Source organism: Protopterus annectens, chromosome 1.part0 (genome assembly GCF_019279795.1).
Source record: "Protopterus annectens isolate FY-2018-M chromosome 1.part0, PAN1.0, whole genome shotgun sequence".
Taxonomy (NCBI): domain Eukaryota; kingdom Metazoa; phylum Chordata; order Ceratodontiformes; family Protopteridae; genus Protopterus; species Protopterus annectens.
The window spans coordinates 162,131,929-162,146,502 of record NC_056725.1 but is presented as its reverse complement, the minus strand read 5'-3'; the positions used below and the strand labels follow the sequence as shown (position 1 = coordinate 162,146,502).

The following is a 14,574-nucleotide window of genomic DNA, read 5'->3' as shown; positions in this document are numbered from 1 at the left end:
AAAAAAGAGGTCATTGCTCCCCTCTACTCGGCACTCATTAGACCCATTATAGAGTACAACGCCCCTTTTTGAATGTACCTCACAAGACATCTGCAGCAGCTGGAAAGGCCACAGAAGTACCTCACAAAGAGGATTACTGGCCTCAAACAGATGCCCTACACATCTCAAAACTCCAGCTTTACTCTGTAGCATATCACCTACTCTGAGGAGAACTCTGCCTAACATATAAAGCTATGTTAAACCCAGAGCTGTTGCACATGCTACACCTAAAGAAATCCCAATTCCTATACTCTGGAACAAGCTGCCCATCTATGTCAAGCAAAGTTCCTCATTAGCACTCTTCAAGAAAAATCTTGATGAGTGGATGGGAAATAGGAAATACACCCCGGGGATCACTTCTGTGGCTCTGCTCGACAGGGGCACAGGAAATTAACTTTCTTCGGTGGCGTAAGCCAGGGAACTTTGTTGGCTAGGCTTACTTAGGCCCTTGAGCTGATAGCCTAGTAACTACCTATGAACCTATGAAAGAATGGAAATGATTAAAAATGATAAAAACTTTCAAACACTGGATCCACCATAATCTGGTTTCATCAAGGGCAGGTCATGCCTACTCATCCTGGTGGATTTCTTTGAAAAGGTCACTAAGGCAATGGAAGAGGGTAAAATGGTGCATACTACTTACCTTGACCTGGCTATGCATTTGATACAATACCTCACATGGGTATTGTAAACAAGTCTCAGTATATAGGCATAATGACCTGGAATAGCCAGTTGGCTCTCAGATAGAACCCACAAATTTAGGACAGGGAAGACCACTTCTACAAACAGGCTAGTCACTAGTCACTAGTGGAGTCCCTCAGGGCTCTGCGCTGTATCCACTCCTTTTTGGCATCTACTTCTTAGAAGTCAGGGCCAGTGTCTAGGGCGTCTGGCTGACTAAGTTTGCAGATGATTGCAAACTAGGAGCTCTCATAGAATCCTACCCAGACACTAGCATCCTACAAAAGGACTAACACACATGTGCGTGCACACACACACACACACACACACACACACACACACACACACACACACACACACACACACACAAACATGCACACACTCACATCCACTAATGAACACTACTCAAGCTCCCTACAGTCGATCACTCTGATGGAAATACTCAGCCATATAGTCACACACAGTTCCAGACTATTGATTCCCTTCCTAACCCAATAGTGTGATATCCTAGGCAGACAGATACTCACATAAACACAAAAATACACACACGTACACACACTCACACACACACGCACACACGCACACAAGCACACAAATAGTCATGCAACCTCATTCATGCCCTTTCGGATATGCAAACACTTATATACATACTCCCCACCCTCATGTCTTTGTTGAATTACCTCCACTGTGAGTACTTCAATAGGAGTGAATAGATGAATTCTGTCATTTTTGCAGTGGTCAGCTTTTTCTGCTAGTGTCAAATTTTACTCAGCTGAGTGATTCTCTAACTTGCTGGACTGAGTAAATCAGGAGACACGGATATTTCTGTGTGACAGCACATTGCTAATTTGTATTATCATTTCCCCTCGACAACCACCTATGAAACTGTTCTCTGCACTGAGGCTCGTGCCACGGGAAAACCTGATCAGTAGAGTAATCTCTGTATTTGATAAGTTTAGCACAAAGAGCTAAGGCTCTTTAGACCAAAAAATTAGCTCTTTAAGAAGATTGTCAGATTTAATATGCAAGTACATCGCAATGTTCGGGGTAGCCTTCAATACAAATTTCAGTCACTAGCTATTCTGAATCAAACTAATCAAAAGATTTGTAATACCCAAAAGCAACACAAGTAATATATTTTATCTAAGCACAAAACTGACTTTCTACAGTTCTTTCACCTGAAACAGTAACACAAACAATGGAAGTAAAAGAAATATGTAAAACTCAAGTCTTAACCATATCTTCATAATTGTGTATGAGATTGTGCATACCCAGCCATCCTTATACCTGATGACACATTAACTGAACTGCATTAAGGTAAGCATGCAGAGGAAAAGTAATGAGCTGGAGAAACAAACGCAGCAGACTTATCAAGGGACACTAATGTGGGCATGGGAAAGGGATTGATGTACCTATCACAAAAAGCAGCATCACAAGAAACAATTAAAAAAGCAGAATAAAAAGGATGATATTGTAAGGTGGGACAGGCCTGGTCTCAAGAGTCTGTACTCATACACGTTAAAGATGGAGTTCAAATAACTAACAGTCCTTTATTGTTCAAAATTTATTACTAATAATCAAGATCTACCTATTGCACATTCCCAGTTTCCTGTGAAGGAACAGTTGTAGCCACTCAAAGGTTCATGGGTTCGTAAGTACGTACTAGACTAGCTGCCCTTGTGGCCCATTTTAAGCCTAGCTAATTACCCTTTTTGTTCTTGAAATAACCTTTCTAATTACCCTTTTTGTTCTAGAAATACCCTATCTCATTTGATTATAGAATGGCCTTACCCACCCCATGGTCCATAATTACCCCTAATGGGAATAACTGTGATTATAAGATTAGATAATTTGAGGAGACGCATGCATGGGATAAAGCGTTTAGGAGCTGCCTCTGTCCATTAGTATTATAGGGGACAGTCCTGGGGTTAAGTTTCTGTTTCCTATCCATAGATCCAAGTTGCCATTTAATATAGACATGAATGAACTTTGTTTTATGTTTATTCCAGAGCAGCGTTATTCTCTGCAAGATATACCTATCAATAGCCTAATTATAACAATAATCTAATAATAATGATAATAATAATATTAATAATAACCTGAGATATACTCAGTCAAGATAGTCTGCCTTATCCATCATGGTCTCTTAGCTCCTGCAGAGAGACCATCAGATGCCTTCTTATCTGACACATAGGAAAACTCTAGGCTCATTTCATTTTAAAGATATAGAGCTCTAAATATATGGATCCTGATTAATTTGACTTGACAGCATTTCCTTTAAAAACTTGAGGCCAAATATCTAGAATGATTATATTTCTCTGAAGTTAATGTTACAGTTTTGCTGTGACAAATATGATGATGATGATTTAATGCAAAATAGTACAAGTTTTGTAAGTAAGAAGCAATTGTGTTATTAAAATTTATAGTAATAATCTTAAAAAGCCAGCTGCACCTTGTTTACTTCTTCTTGCGCTGTGGCAGACAGGTTTTGCATTTTTATTTCCAAGGATTCTAGACGCTCTGCTGGAAAACTGTAGTTAGGTAAGGTCAGAGAACACATGCATTTTTCACCTGACACTGTTCTTCCTTTGACCTCATCGAGAACCTACAGAGACAAGGAAACACCAAGAGTACAGTCATTTGATTGTACTGTTTATCTGCCGCCCACCCCCACCCCCCAAAAAAAAACAGTGATAACTAACTGAGTTGTAAATCATGACTGTTACTAACAGTAATTACTTATTTACTTACTTACTTACTTATTAAAATTGTTCACTAGGGTAGAACCCTGATCACAGCCGACCAATTTCAGTCTCAGTACAGAGAAACCAAACAGAAATACAGACAAAGTATTGTTAATAAAGTCATAATAACATACACGTAATTGTAGCATGTATGAAGATATTACAATATAAGAGAGACAGTAAAAAAAAACAGACTAAAGGACTAAGTACAATAATTTCAAAATACAAATGTAAAATCTACTTACAATATGTACAAAATACATATTTTCAAAGTCAGACATTATATAAAGACAGGAGAAAAGGAGGTAGAGATTTATGGAAAGGGAACTAGAAAAAAAGAGTCTTCTTTTGTGTCTAAAACAGGATGGAGAAGTTGTAAGTGTTTGTAACTGCTGATGTTGCTTTGTGCTGCTTGATTAGATTATATGACCAGATGGGGCGCATTTCCTGTTTGCTTGAGTTAGGCAGACTTTTAGCTTCTTGCAGAATGTTGTATAGTTTTATTCAAAAATGACTTTTGTCAGCTATATGAGGTCATTTGAATGTATGTATATGATAGTTAATAGTCATGTAGGCCTGGTGCATAATGTAGTATATCTTTGCAAAACTAGAATAGAAAACACAGCGGAAAAGACAATGGGCCAGATTCAGGAAGCCTCCGTGTAAGAGTTATAACTCTTACACGGAGGCTGCAGTTAAACTGTGTGATGTCAGCATGTCATGCATATGCATGAGGTGCATGAGGCATGCTGAATCACACTAGTAACTCTTACACGGTCCGTGTAAGAGAGTAGGGGGCGTGTCTGTAGGCTAAGCTCTGCAAGTGGACACGCCCCCGGAAGACTAGAATGGCTGAAAGTAAACAGCCACGAGAAAGGCCATGAAAATGTGAATAAACACACTATACAACACATGCCCCGACTGGCCATCAGTGTATAAAGTGAAGAGATGTCATAAAATTAAATTAAAACCTTTTTTTTTTTGTTAAACCCCGTAAATGTTTGCTACTGTGTGCGCGGGTGTGCTACTAGCGCAATCACAGTTAGCAGTCAGTGGAAAAGGATATAAGAACTAAATATGCAAAGTAAGCCAAGAAATAATAGCTTAGCGGTAGAGTAGCCGCCCTAAGAGTAGGCAGGCAGGGTTCGAGCCCCTACAACAACCTTTTTTTTTTTTGTAAATAAGCACTAAAAAGCCCCCTGACAGTATTGTACAAATGTAAATGTATTCCCTTTTGTAAAATGGAATGAAATAGAGCATTTTGAAGTAACATAAGAATAAAAATAGTCAGAAATGTACTGATAGCTAAGCTGCCGTGAGACAGAGTGCCCGTAGCTGAGTAGTGTTTAAAAAGCTGCAAACTGCGTGCCCGTTGCCAAGCAGCGGGTAAACAGGCTGAAACTGTGTGCAATTAGCTGAACATGTGTGTCACTTGCCAATTAAGATTTATCCCAGCGCACACCGTTTGCTGCCAGTGCGCATGCGTTACCTCCGCGCAAACGAGCGCAGAACAGGTTTAAAGTGCTTAAAAGTGCTTTTGGCATGTTTGATTGACAGGTCCTCAACTCATTTCTGTCAGGAAAAGCAAAAATCAGTTGCCAGATTCAAACCCAGGATACCATGCACTAGAGTCAAGGAACTAAACCACCAAGCCATGACAGCAATACCTAGAAATGCAGAAATAGCATATATATGGGATAAAACCCAGAATGGAGCATGAGAAAGCATTTTCAGTGAAGTAGATACAATTCCAAAACGGCCAATCAGAGAAATGTGCGGGAAAAGCGGCATATATAAGCCCCATAGGCGGGAATACACAGCATAACTGATTGTAGAACAGACTTGCAGTCAACATGAGTGGAGTAGGTGAGGGACGTTGCTTTCGAGCACAGTGTTGGGGAGTCCAGATACATGGTCTGGCTCCTTGTCCATAATCACGAGGCCCAACTCATGCAGGGCCAGGTCTCATGGGGAGTATATAGGGCAGAGGCGTGGGACCAGTTGGCTCGTGATCTGACCAGTGCTACTGGCATTCCACGCACTGGTGAGCAGGTCCGTCACCACCATGCGGACCTGAAGAGACGCAAGCAGGACCAATTGAACCGTTGGATCCAGGAGGCCCGGCAAATGCCCAACGCCCCACTACTGAGTAAGTCACATTTTACTCATGTATGTAAGGATTTCAACCAGCTGATACCATGGAGATGTGTAGTCCAATATTATTCCCTTTGTATTACAGCTGCAGGTGTCCGCTCTGCGAATCGTGAGATGCACGCCAGAAGGCTGGTGCGGCTGCGCCACCATGCAGGTTAGTAACCCCACCCAGTACTTGTAAATAAATATTATTATGTACCATGTATCAGAACAGTGCAGTGTATTGATTAAAAGTAATATAATGTGCAAGCAGGAATTGAAAGTCTGCAGGTATGGCTGCAACAAGTTCATCAGTATGCAAGTGTAACTGGAAATATAATTGATAGAATTAAACAGTGCTGTAATACAGATGTCCCATCATTAATTAAATATACTGTAACCTGCAGTAGTCTCAAGAGTACAGCTTCAGAATCTGAGGTAGTCACATGTGAGATATATCCCCTGTTCAAATGCTGAATCATGACAGAAGTGAGGCTGTTGGAAAGTGTTTGAATCACCACAGGTCTAATATGTGAACAAAGCCTAGAAGTACCAACCTGAACTGTGAAGTTGCAGAATGTGTGAGAGTGACAGAAAGGCTCATGTATGAATAAATAAAGTAGTAATAACCCCTGAATATATAAGCCTCAGTGTGTTTTTACAGAACTAAATGCATGTGGGAAGTACAAATTAACATCCCAAACTGATTTCAGTGTGTCTGAATCTGAATGTCTAGCTCAAAATCTGTATATGGTGATAACAGTAAACAATTTGCAGATAGAATGAATGATTATCTGACAGACTAAACAGCCATAGTTGTCCCCTGTCCTGTCATCAAAGTGTAGCAGGATGATGTATCTGATCAAATTCAAAATAAGTAGGATAGTGATGTATGTGTAACAGGTGTAGCATGACAGTCAAATAAAGATTATTTTGAAACATCAGCCTCAACTTAATTGTGTACCTATGATAAATGTGAATCAATGTGTAACATATGAATGTGTCATCACTTTCTATCCCCACCCAACCCTATAATTCCATATAACAACATCCACTAAATAATGGTATGTGAACATTTCATTAATCATGGACATTTGTCCGTTTCAAACATATATGCATGTCTGTTCGTGCATGTGCCCTGTTCATACCTGCAAATCTGATGGCCTGTTGCCATTAATCAACCCTGCATGTCGTTTGACTGTGTTTTGCTGTTCAAATAATGCATGTGATATTGATATGCCCCTTGTTCAATGGTGTTCATATCTGGGTGTTTGTTTGATGGGAATACCAATGCATGCTGTTACAACTAATCTGAATGGAATAAAATGCCACTAACCCAAACTAACATAACTACTCACAAACCTAGAACGCTTGGGAAGGCAGGTCCCAGCGGACCCACCTCTCCCACCTCAGCTGGCGACTGCACCTGGCACTAGTGCCCAGGCCGGACCCCTCCGGTGGCCCTGTGCCACCTTCGGGTGGAAGCGCTGCAGGGGATGGGGCCCGTCCCCCCCTCTGCAAGTGTGGCCGGAGGGGTTCGTCCACTCACCCTCCGCGGTGTCCGGTCTGTGGTGCATAGGGAGATCCAAGACACTGTTCTTGGACCCCTACGCCAGCTTGAGGCTCGGGTGGCACAGCTAACGGCCCCGGCCGTTGCCCCGCCTACACAGCCCCCAGCACAGCCCCGTCCTGGGCTGTGAAGGAACAGTGGCAACTGCCTATGGGTGGGGATATCAGTTCCACTGTTGCCATCTGTGGGCTCGTGCATCTCGGATATCCCAACCTCCGTCCCCGCCAATTGTGTAACCCCCACGTGTGTCATACACCGTCCCTGTATGCGTCTTGTCTGTCTTGTCTGTTAACCTACCCAACCTACCTCCCCAGCTTTACCGACTTCCTTCACCTGTCATACCACTCTCACCTGTAAAAAAAAAAAAGGGCACTCTGTCCCACAAAAAAATTACGCCCCATACATAGCTGTCCATGTCGCAGACATGTCCGCTGGACATCTAAACTGTTAATTACAATTGGCTGTACAACAAATATTAATGTTGTCCTGACACCTCTCTCAGAGGTGGAAGGTTTCAAATGTCTCACCAAAATACATAGAAATATACAGCTGTTGCTGCAAAAGACATGGGCATCTATGGGCCTTACCTACACCCTTCCTGCAAATCCCACGCTTCTTTCCCTACTGTCTTACCCTCTTTGTGACCCCTTTTCACCACTTTCCTGTCACCCCTTTTCTTTTCTTTCAAAGAAAATAGCGCTGGTGTGTGTTAGCGGAGCTCACCGCCAGTGCATGCGTGAGCTCCGCGCAAACGAGCGCAGACCTGGTTTAAAGTGCTTAAAAGTGCCTTTATGGCACTTTGATTGACAGGTCCTGTACTCAGTTTGAAAGTTTGCTAAGAAAAATAAATTCCCACTGTCAGTCTCGAACCCAGGACCTTGGTAACATTAGTCTGTATGACCTACCACTAAGCCATGCCTGCTTTACAAGAACACAGTGCTAAAATAAATATAACATGTAATAGTAGGAATCAGTATAAAGGCAATATAGGAGATGTACTATCCAAAGCATGTCAGGTAGAGTTGTAATGGCCAAATTACTGGATTCCCATACTAGTTCAGTGTGAACAGAAACAGCACTGCTACCTGTTAGCTTGTACATAATAATGTAAGGTAATGTACATATGTGAAGGTATGTATATCTACACATACATATATATAAATATATATTAATACATATGAAATATAATCGTAGGTCTCAGTAGCCATACACACTCACTACAGGAAAAAGTTAACATAATTGCTGCAACCTGAATCTGCAACACAGCCTGACCCCTGTGTGACCTACTTACCCTTCTAACTGCTTACAGGTGGCCTCAGCACTTTGATTGACAGGTCCTGTACTCAGTTGGAAAGTTTGCAAAGTAAAAATTCCCACTGTCAGTCTCGAAACCAGGACCTAGGTAACATTAGTCTGTTTGACCTACCACTAAGCCATGCCTGCTTTGGAAGAACACACTGCTAAAATAAATATAACATGTAATAGTAGGAATCAGTATAAAGGTAATATAGGAGATGTACTATCCAAAGCATGTTTGGTAGAGTTTTAATGGCCAAATGACTGGATTCCCATACTAGTTCAGTGTGAGCAGAAACAGCCCTGCTACCTGTTAGCTTGTACATAATAATGTAAGGTAATGTACATATGTGAAGGTATGTATATCTACACATACATATATATAAATATATATTAATACATATGAAATATAGTTGTAGGTCTCAGTAGCCATACACACTCACTACAGGAAACAGTGAAGATATATGCAGCAACCAGAATCTGCAACACAGCCTGGCTCCTGTGAGACCTACTAAGCCCTTTAACTGCTTAAAGGTGCCTCCAGCACTGTGATTGATAGGCCCTATACTCAACTCAAAAGCAGAATATGAGCATACTAGTAGGCCCTACCACAAGACCATTGTAACACTAGTCTGTATGACCTACCACTAAGCCATGACTCTCATACAGGAATATAGTGCTAAATAAGTGGAACATGTAATAGTAGGAATGAAGATAAAGGCAATATAGTATGTCTACTACCCAAAGCATGTCAGGCAGACTTTTATAGTCCCAATTACTGGATTCCCATACTAGAGTAGTGTTAACGGAAACAGCCCTGCTAATTGTTAGCTTGTACCCAATAATGTCAGCTAATGTACATATATGAAAGTATGTATATGTACACAGATATATATATATATATATATATATATATTTATATAGCAATACATATGACATATAGTTGTAGGTGTCAGTATGCATACACACTCACTACAGGGAACAGGCAAGATAAATGCAGCAACCTGAATCTACAACACAGCATGAAGCATGGGAGATGTACTAACCTTCACACTCACAGAACACTGTCAACAGCATACCAGCATGGTCCACGCCCTACAATCTGAAAGGGCAACGCCTATCTCACATACCCTTTTATAGCAGTGTCCTGAAATCACAGTGAGACATGCAATTAGTACACACCCAGCTGCTTGCAATTAGCAAATGCTGCCTTACAATTGGTGCAGAGGCCATCACATGGACCTATGCAGATACCTACAAAAGTATTCAGTACCCACACTCCACTCATGCAATACAGTCATTGCACAAACCTAATGAGAAAGAGAGACAGAGAGACAGAGAGAGAAGACAAAATATACAGACAGCCAGCAGCAAAACAGCAGCAGCAGCAGCAACAGCAGCAAAATTCAAGGAGCACGAGTGACACACCAAAAGCTGCCACAAACACAGGTAATGCAAAGTAGCAGGTTAATCCTGTGTATACTGTGACACCTCCAAATGTATCATAGTTCACTATCTATAGGTATGTCCATGAGATAGGTTGTGTGTAGATAGTCATGAAATATAAACATATGTAATATTGTTGTACATGTGGGCCATAACTAACACTTCCATAGCTTAGAACACAAGGCCAGTTGTGCATATGATGCAGTAGTTCCCAGGGTCAGTAGAGGTTCCTCCTCATTGGTGTGGGACCACTGTGTATGTATGGCACTGTTCAGGTACATATCCTGTAGTATGGCCAGGGATTAATATCAGTCTGTCATGTGGTGCTATGTCCTCCAGGGGTGAATGTAGCACACATCCAGGGATACCATTTCGTAACAGTGATGATATGTGTTCTGCAATGATGAGGGTGGCTCTCACCTGGACATGTGAGAGGATAGGGAGGTTACAGTCATCTGGGATAACTAATAACACGTGTGTAGGACAATGGGGGGGTACCTGCACCTAAACTGTCTGCAACATTGTTGGCAATATCTGTGCATTTGGTGAATGTGAAGCATCTTAACACTGCAGACAACAGATGCCTTCCGTCATGTGAATCTGCCCTGTGCTGCAGTAGCCTCCTACTATTGTTATACAATATGCCTGTATCTGTAGTCCACTGGACAGGATTAATAAGTGGTGTGCAGTTGTTCTGGGTTAGATAACTGTGTGCACAGTACATGCAGTATGTGGGATGTCTGTGGTAAGCATATGCAAAGGTGCTGGCGGTGTGTGTTGTGGCTTCCACTGGCCCAGTGGGCTGCATGGATAGCATCACTGTCATAACTACTGAATAACTGTGTAATAACATGCATACATAGCAAGGTAGTGTATTGTGCTTGTGGTGTTGTTCAGATATGTATATCCAGGCTGAGTAATGTGTGTCCACATCACAGGGTTGGATGGCAGCACACATCCAGTATGTATGGATGAACACCCAGAATGTGTCACACGTGTCACCTGTGCAGACGATCTGGCCATTACCTGTGCATCCCCACAACACACACACATGCAACATATGGCAGAAGTACTATAGCAGTACACACATGTTCATAGGTTCATACTAGGCTATCTGCCCGAGGGCATTTACAAGCCTAGCCCATCGGTTTGTGGCTTACGCCACCCCTTTAGTATGGGGAACCATACCCATTATTTTGCTGTGCCTCTGTCGAGCAGTGACACTGAGGTAATCCCTGGGGTATATCTGCGATCTCCCATCCATTGGTCAAGATTTCTCTTGAACAAGGCCAGCGAGGTGCTCTGCCTCACATATACCGTGATTTTGTTCCACAGCATAGGGAGTCTTTGGGTGATGAATCTATCCCTCCAGCATGTCCTATTAATAGCCGTGTCGAGGTTTAAGTCTCCTGCCCTTGTGGCTCTGATGGATCTAGATTTTTTTAGGTGAAGCATATTCATCAAATCTGGGTTTGACATGGCCTTGTATGTTGGGCAAAGGTCACCTCTGAGCAAGCGGTAAGTGACTGAATAGAACATACATGGACATGCTGGAGGGCAAATTCTAACTGAGAGGCTCCCTTTACTCTGTAATGAGCTCGAACAGTTGAGAATGAACAGTTCATAGGTTCATACTAGGCTATTTGCCCTAGGGCATTGGTAAGCCTAGTAGAATGTGTTTGTCTTTGCCACCCAATCACAAGTTATGCTGCTATGCCCTTGTCCGACTTTAGTATACTATGCCTCTGTCTAACAGTGACATAGAAGTGATACCTGGGGTACAACTATGATCTCCATCCACTCATCCAGATTCCTATGGAAGAGAGTCAATGAGGGACTCTGCCTAACCAGTAGTGTGAGCTCATTACAGAGTGAAGGGAGCCTCTTGGTTAGAATATGCCCTCCAGCATGTCCATTTATGTCAGTGCTCAGGTACAGTACTACTGTTCATGTTGCTGTATGGGACTCTGATTGCCTGAGGTACATCACCATCATTACTGCTAGGTAGGACATGGCTGTATATGGCATGCACAGATTGCCCCTGAACAGGCAGTATGCCACTGAGTCCAGCTGGATTCACTTTACCTGGGCAGCATATGACATCTGTGTGAGCCATTGCATCCCCTTGATGATGTACTGTTGTCCTGTACCAGTTGCTGTAGGTGTCTGGTTAGGTACATCCCAAAAGGTGCATTGTACGCAATTATAGGCCTGATGATGGATGAGTACAGAGGCACAATGACCTCCCCTGCCATACATGTGAATCAGTCATGATTAGCTGGGCTATATAACATGTCTGTCAATCCACGCTGGCCATGTGGTAGACAAATGACAGACTGCTACCATGTTTCTTCCCCAGGTCCCCAACTACGCCTACTGTACTCAATGGCCTAACACCTATGTTGTACTGTGCCACCAACGTGGACCCGTGGGAATCTGCATTGAATACTGATACTCCCCTCCCTTGTTCAAGTGTCGTGGCCGACAAGAATGGTAACAGCTATAACGTGGTAGTACTGGTGTGCTCCTGTGAAACCTGAAACAGGTTCATGTTACTGCACAGATATCGATGTCCAGAATGCTAGGTAGGGTTTTGGGTGCGTGCATCCTTGGGTCTAGACCTCCAGTGTTGAGTAGCATCACTCTTACTTCCTCATCCTTTGTGATACAAATGGATGTGGGTTTGCCTTATGAGCCTTGCCTAATACAGGCACTATGGGTGTAGCAGGAGGCTCCGCCAAATGTCAATAGGACTGTGGTGACAGGTGCAAGCTGTCCCTAGCAAAGCATACCACCCCAAGATGGCAGGCATTGGCACACCTGTGAATGACACCAGTATGTCAGTCAATTGTTGGAAGGGATCATCGTGCCTTGATATTGTGGCATTGTTCTAGGTGAGGGTAGGATGCTACTCAAGGTCAGGGTCAAACTGTCCCGGTCTACGTGCTCAGAGAGCTCTGTAATGTCTCATGTCATGTAGTCCAGGGAGGAATGTGTCAGGCCATTCACAGCAGCATGGACATTGACTGAGTCATACCTGTACCTGCCTTGGGGTTACCTGACTGTTTGTGTTATGTGGCAGGTCATAGTGCCTGACAGGCTGCACACCGTGACCCTCACCTCGTTAAGCCTGGTGAACGTGATGTGAGTGTGCCTGATGATAGAGGCACCTAGTACAGGTGTATGAGGTGTGTTGTTAACTGTTAATGGCTGTGAGTGTTCAGCACATTGGCTTTGTGTGATATGTGTTGCACATGTTCGTTTATGTGGTAGTGGTTGCCTGGATGTCTGCATAGGAGGTCTCTGCTGCATAGGCAGAGCTGTGGTCTGAGCCTACAAGTATGATCATGTGTGATCATGTGTTAGGTCCGCTGTTGTGTTAGGTCTACGTGAGACTGGAAGTGTAGTGAGTGATCCCCTTTGCCACGTGACTGGTTATGGCGGTATTGAGTAGACAGAGCCTAGCCTCCAGTCTGGTATATGGTTGCATCACTCACATGAGTTTGAATTTGTTGTTAGGAGGAGGGGGTGTCAGTGTACATGCATCTGTTCTAACATTGTCTCTGGAGTACCACACTCACCAGCTGGACTGAGGAGGAACTGACAACTGACCTCTGGACATGCTAGAATACTATTGTGAACTCTGTAATCACTAATGATTGAAAACAAGGTCCAGTGGGGAGTGAGGGTGTACTGACATTACCTACAACTGCTGACTGATATAAAAGCGTCAGTGAGCAAATGCCAGGTAACCTAAGTGCAATGTGTCACAATGAAGTAAATGCAACAATGACAAGCAGTCACTTGCTGTCATGTGTAACATGGAAGTACGTACAGTAAGCAATGCAGATAACAGTAGTGAGTCACAGATGTGTTGCAAAGATGTGTACTATGTGGAAGTAGCATACCAGTGAAATAACAAGCTAACAGATAACAAGCATATAAACAAAGGTAGATGCAGGAGGCCTGTAGTGTTTGCTACAACAAACAAGGTGTAGCAATGTCAGTAAGATACAGCTCAGATATGCAGGCACTATAAACCTGATACCAGATGTCCCCAGCTATGAATGGCAGAGTACAGCCTATTGTCACACATGAGTGCAGACCACAAACCTCGTTAATGTTAAATAACTGGCCTAAAGGCCAACTGCCCATACCAGAAGTAATACACTTGTACACTGGGCCCACAATCAGCAGTTCCCAACTTCAATGGATGAAAGATATGTGTCCTGCCACCACAGTGCTTGCCACCAACCTCCCTAATGTAAAACAACTGGTCTGAAGGCCAAGTACTTAGTACAAATGACATAGAATGATAGCTACACTGTAATCAGGTTTTAACCAATCAGTAATAAGTAGAAGTTAACACTCCCTGTATAGAATGTGTACCATGTATTGTTGAGATACTATGCTGATAACCTGTTTGTGTACCTTTCCAGATAGACATGGCACCTAAAAGAAATCCTGTGTACTCTGCTGCAGAGGATGACGTGATCCACCAGAGCCTGGTGCGTGACTATGCCATCCTGTTCTCACGCACCACCCAGAATCAGCAGGAGAGGTCTGCACTGTGGCAAAGCCTCGTTAGCAGGATAAATGATGTTGGCATGCATGATAGGACATATGAGCAGGTGAGACATCACTGCAGTGATTTGATAAGAAATG

The 14,574-nt window shown here is 42.9% G+C and overlaps 1 protein-coding gene across 1 annotated transcript in view; it reads right to left on the bottom strand.

Annotated features, from left to right (window-relative positions):
- The window catches only part of LOC122787887 (olfactomedin-like), a 304,834-nt gene that overhangs the window by 203,883 nt on the left and 86,377 nt on the right, over positions 1-14,574 (bottom strand). Inside the window, exon 2 of the mRNA XM_044054843.1 lies at positions 3,173-3,325. Within this exon, the coding sequence (XP_043910778.1) occupies positions 3,173-3,325 (153 nt within the window). The remainder of the gene's footprint in view (positions 1-3,172; positions 3,326-14,574) is intronic.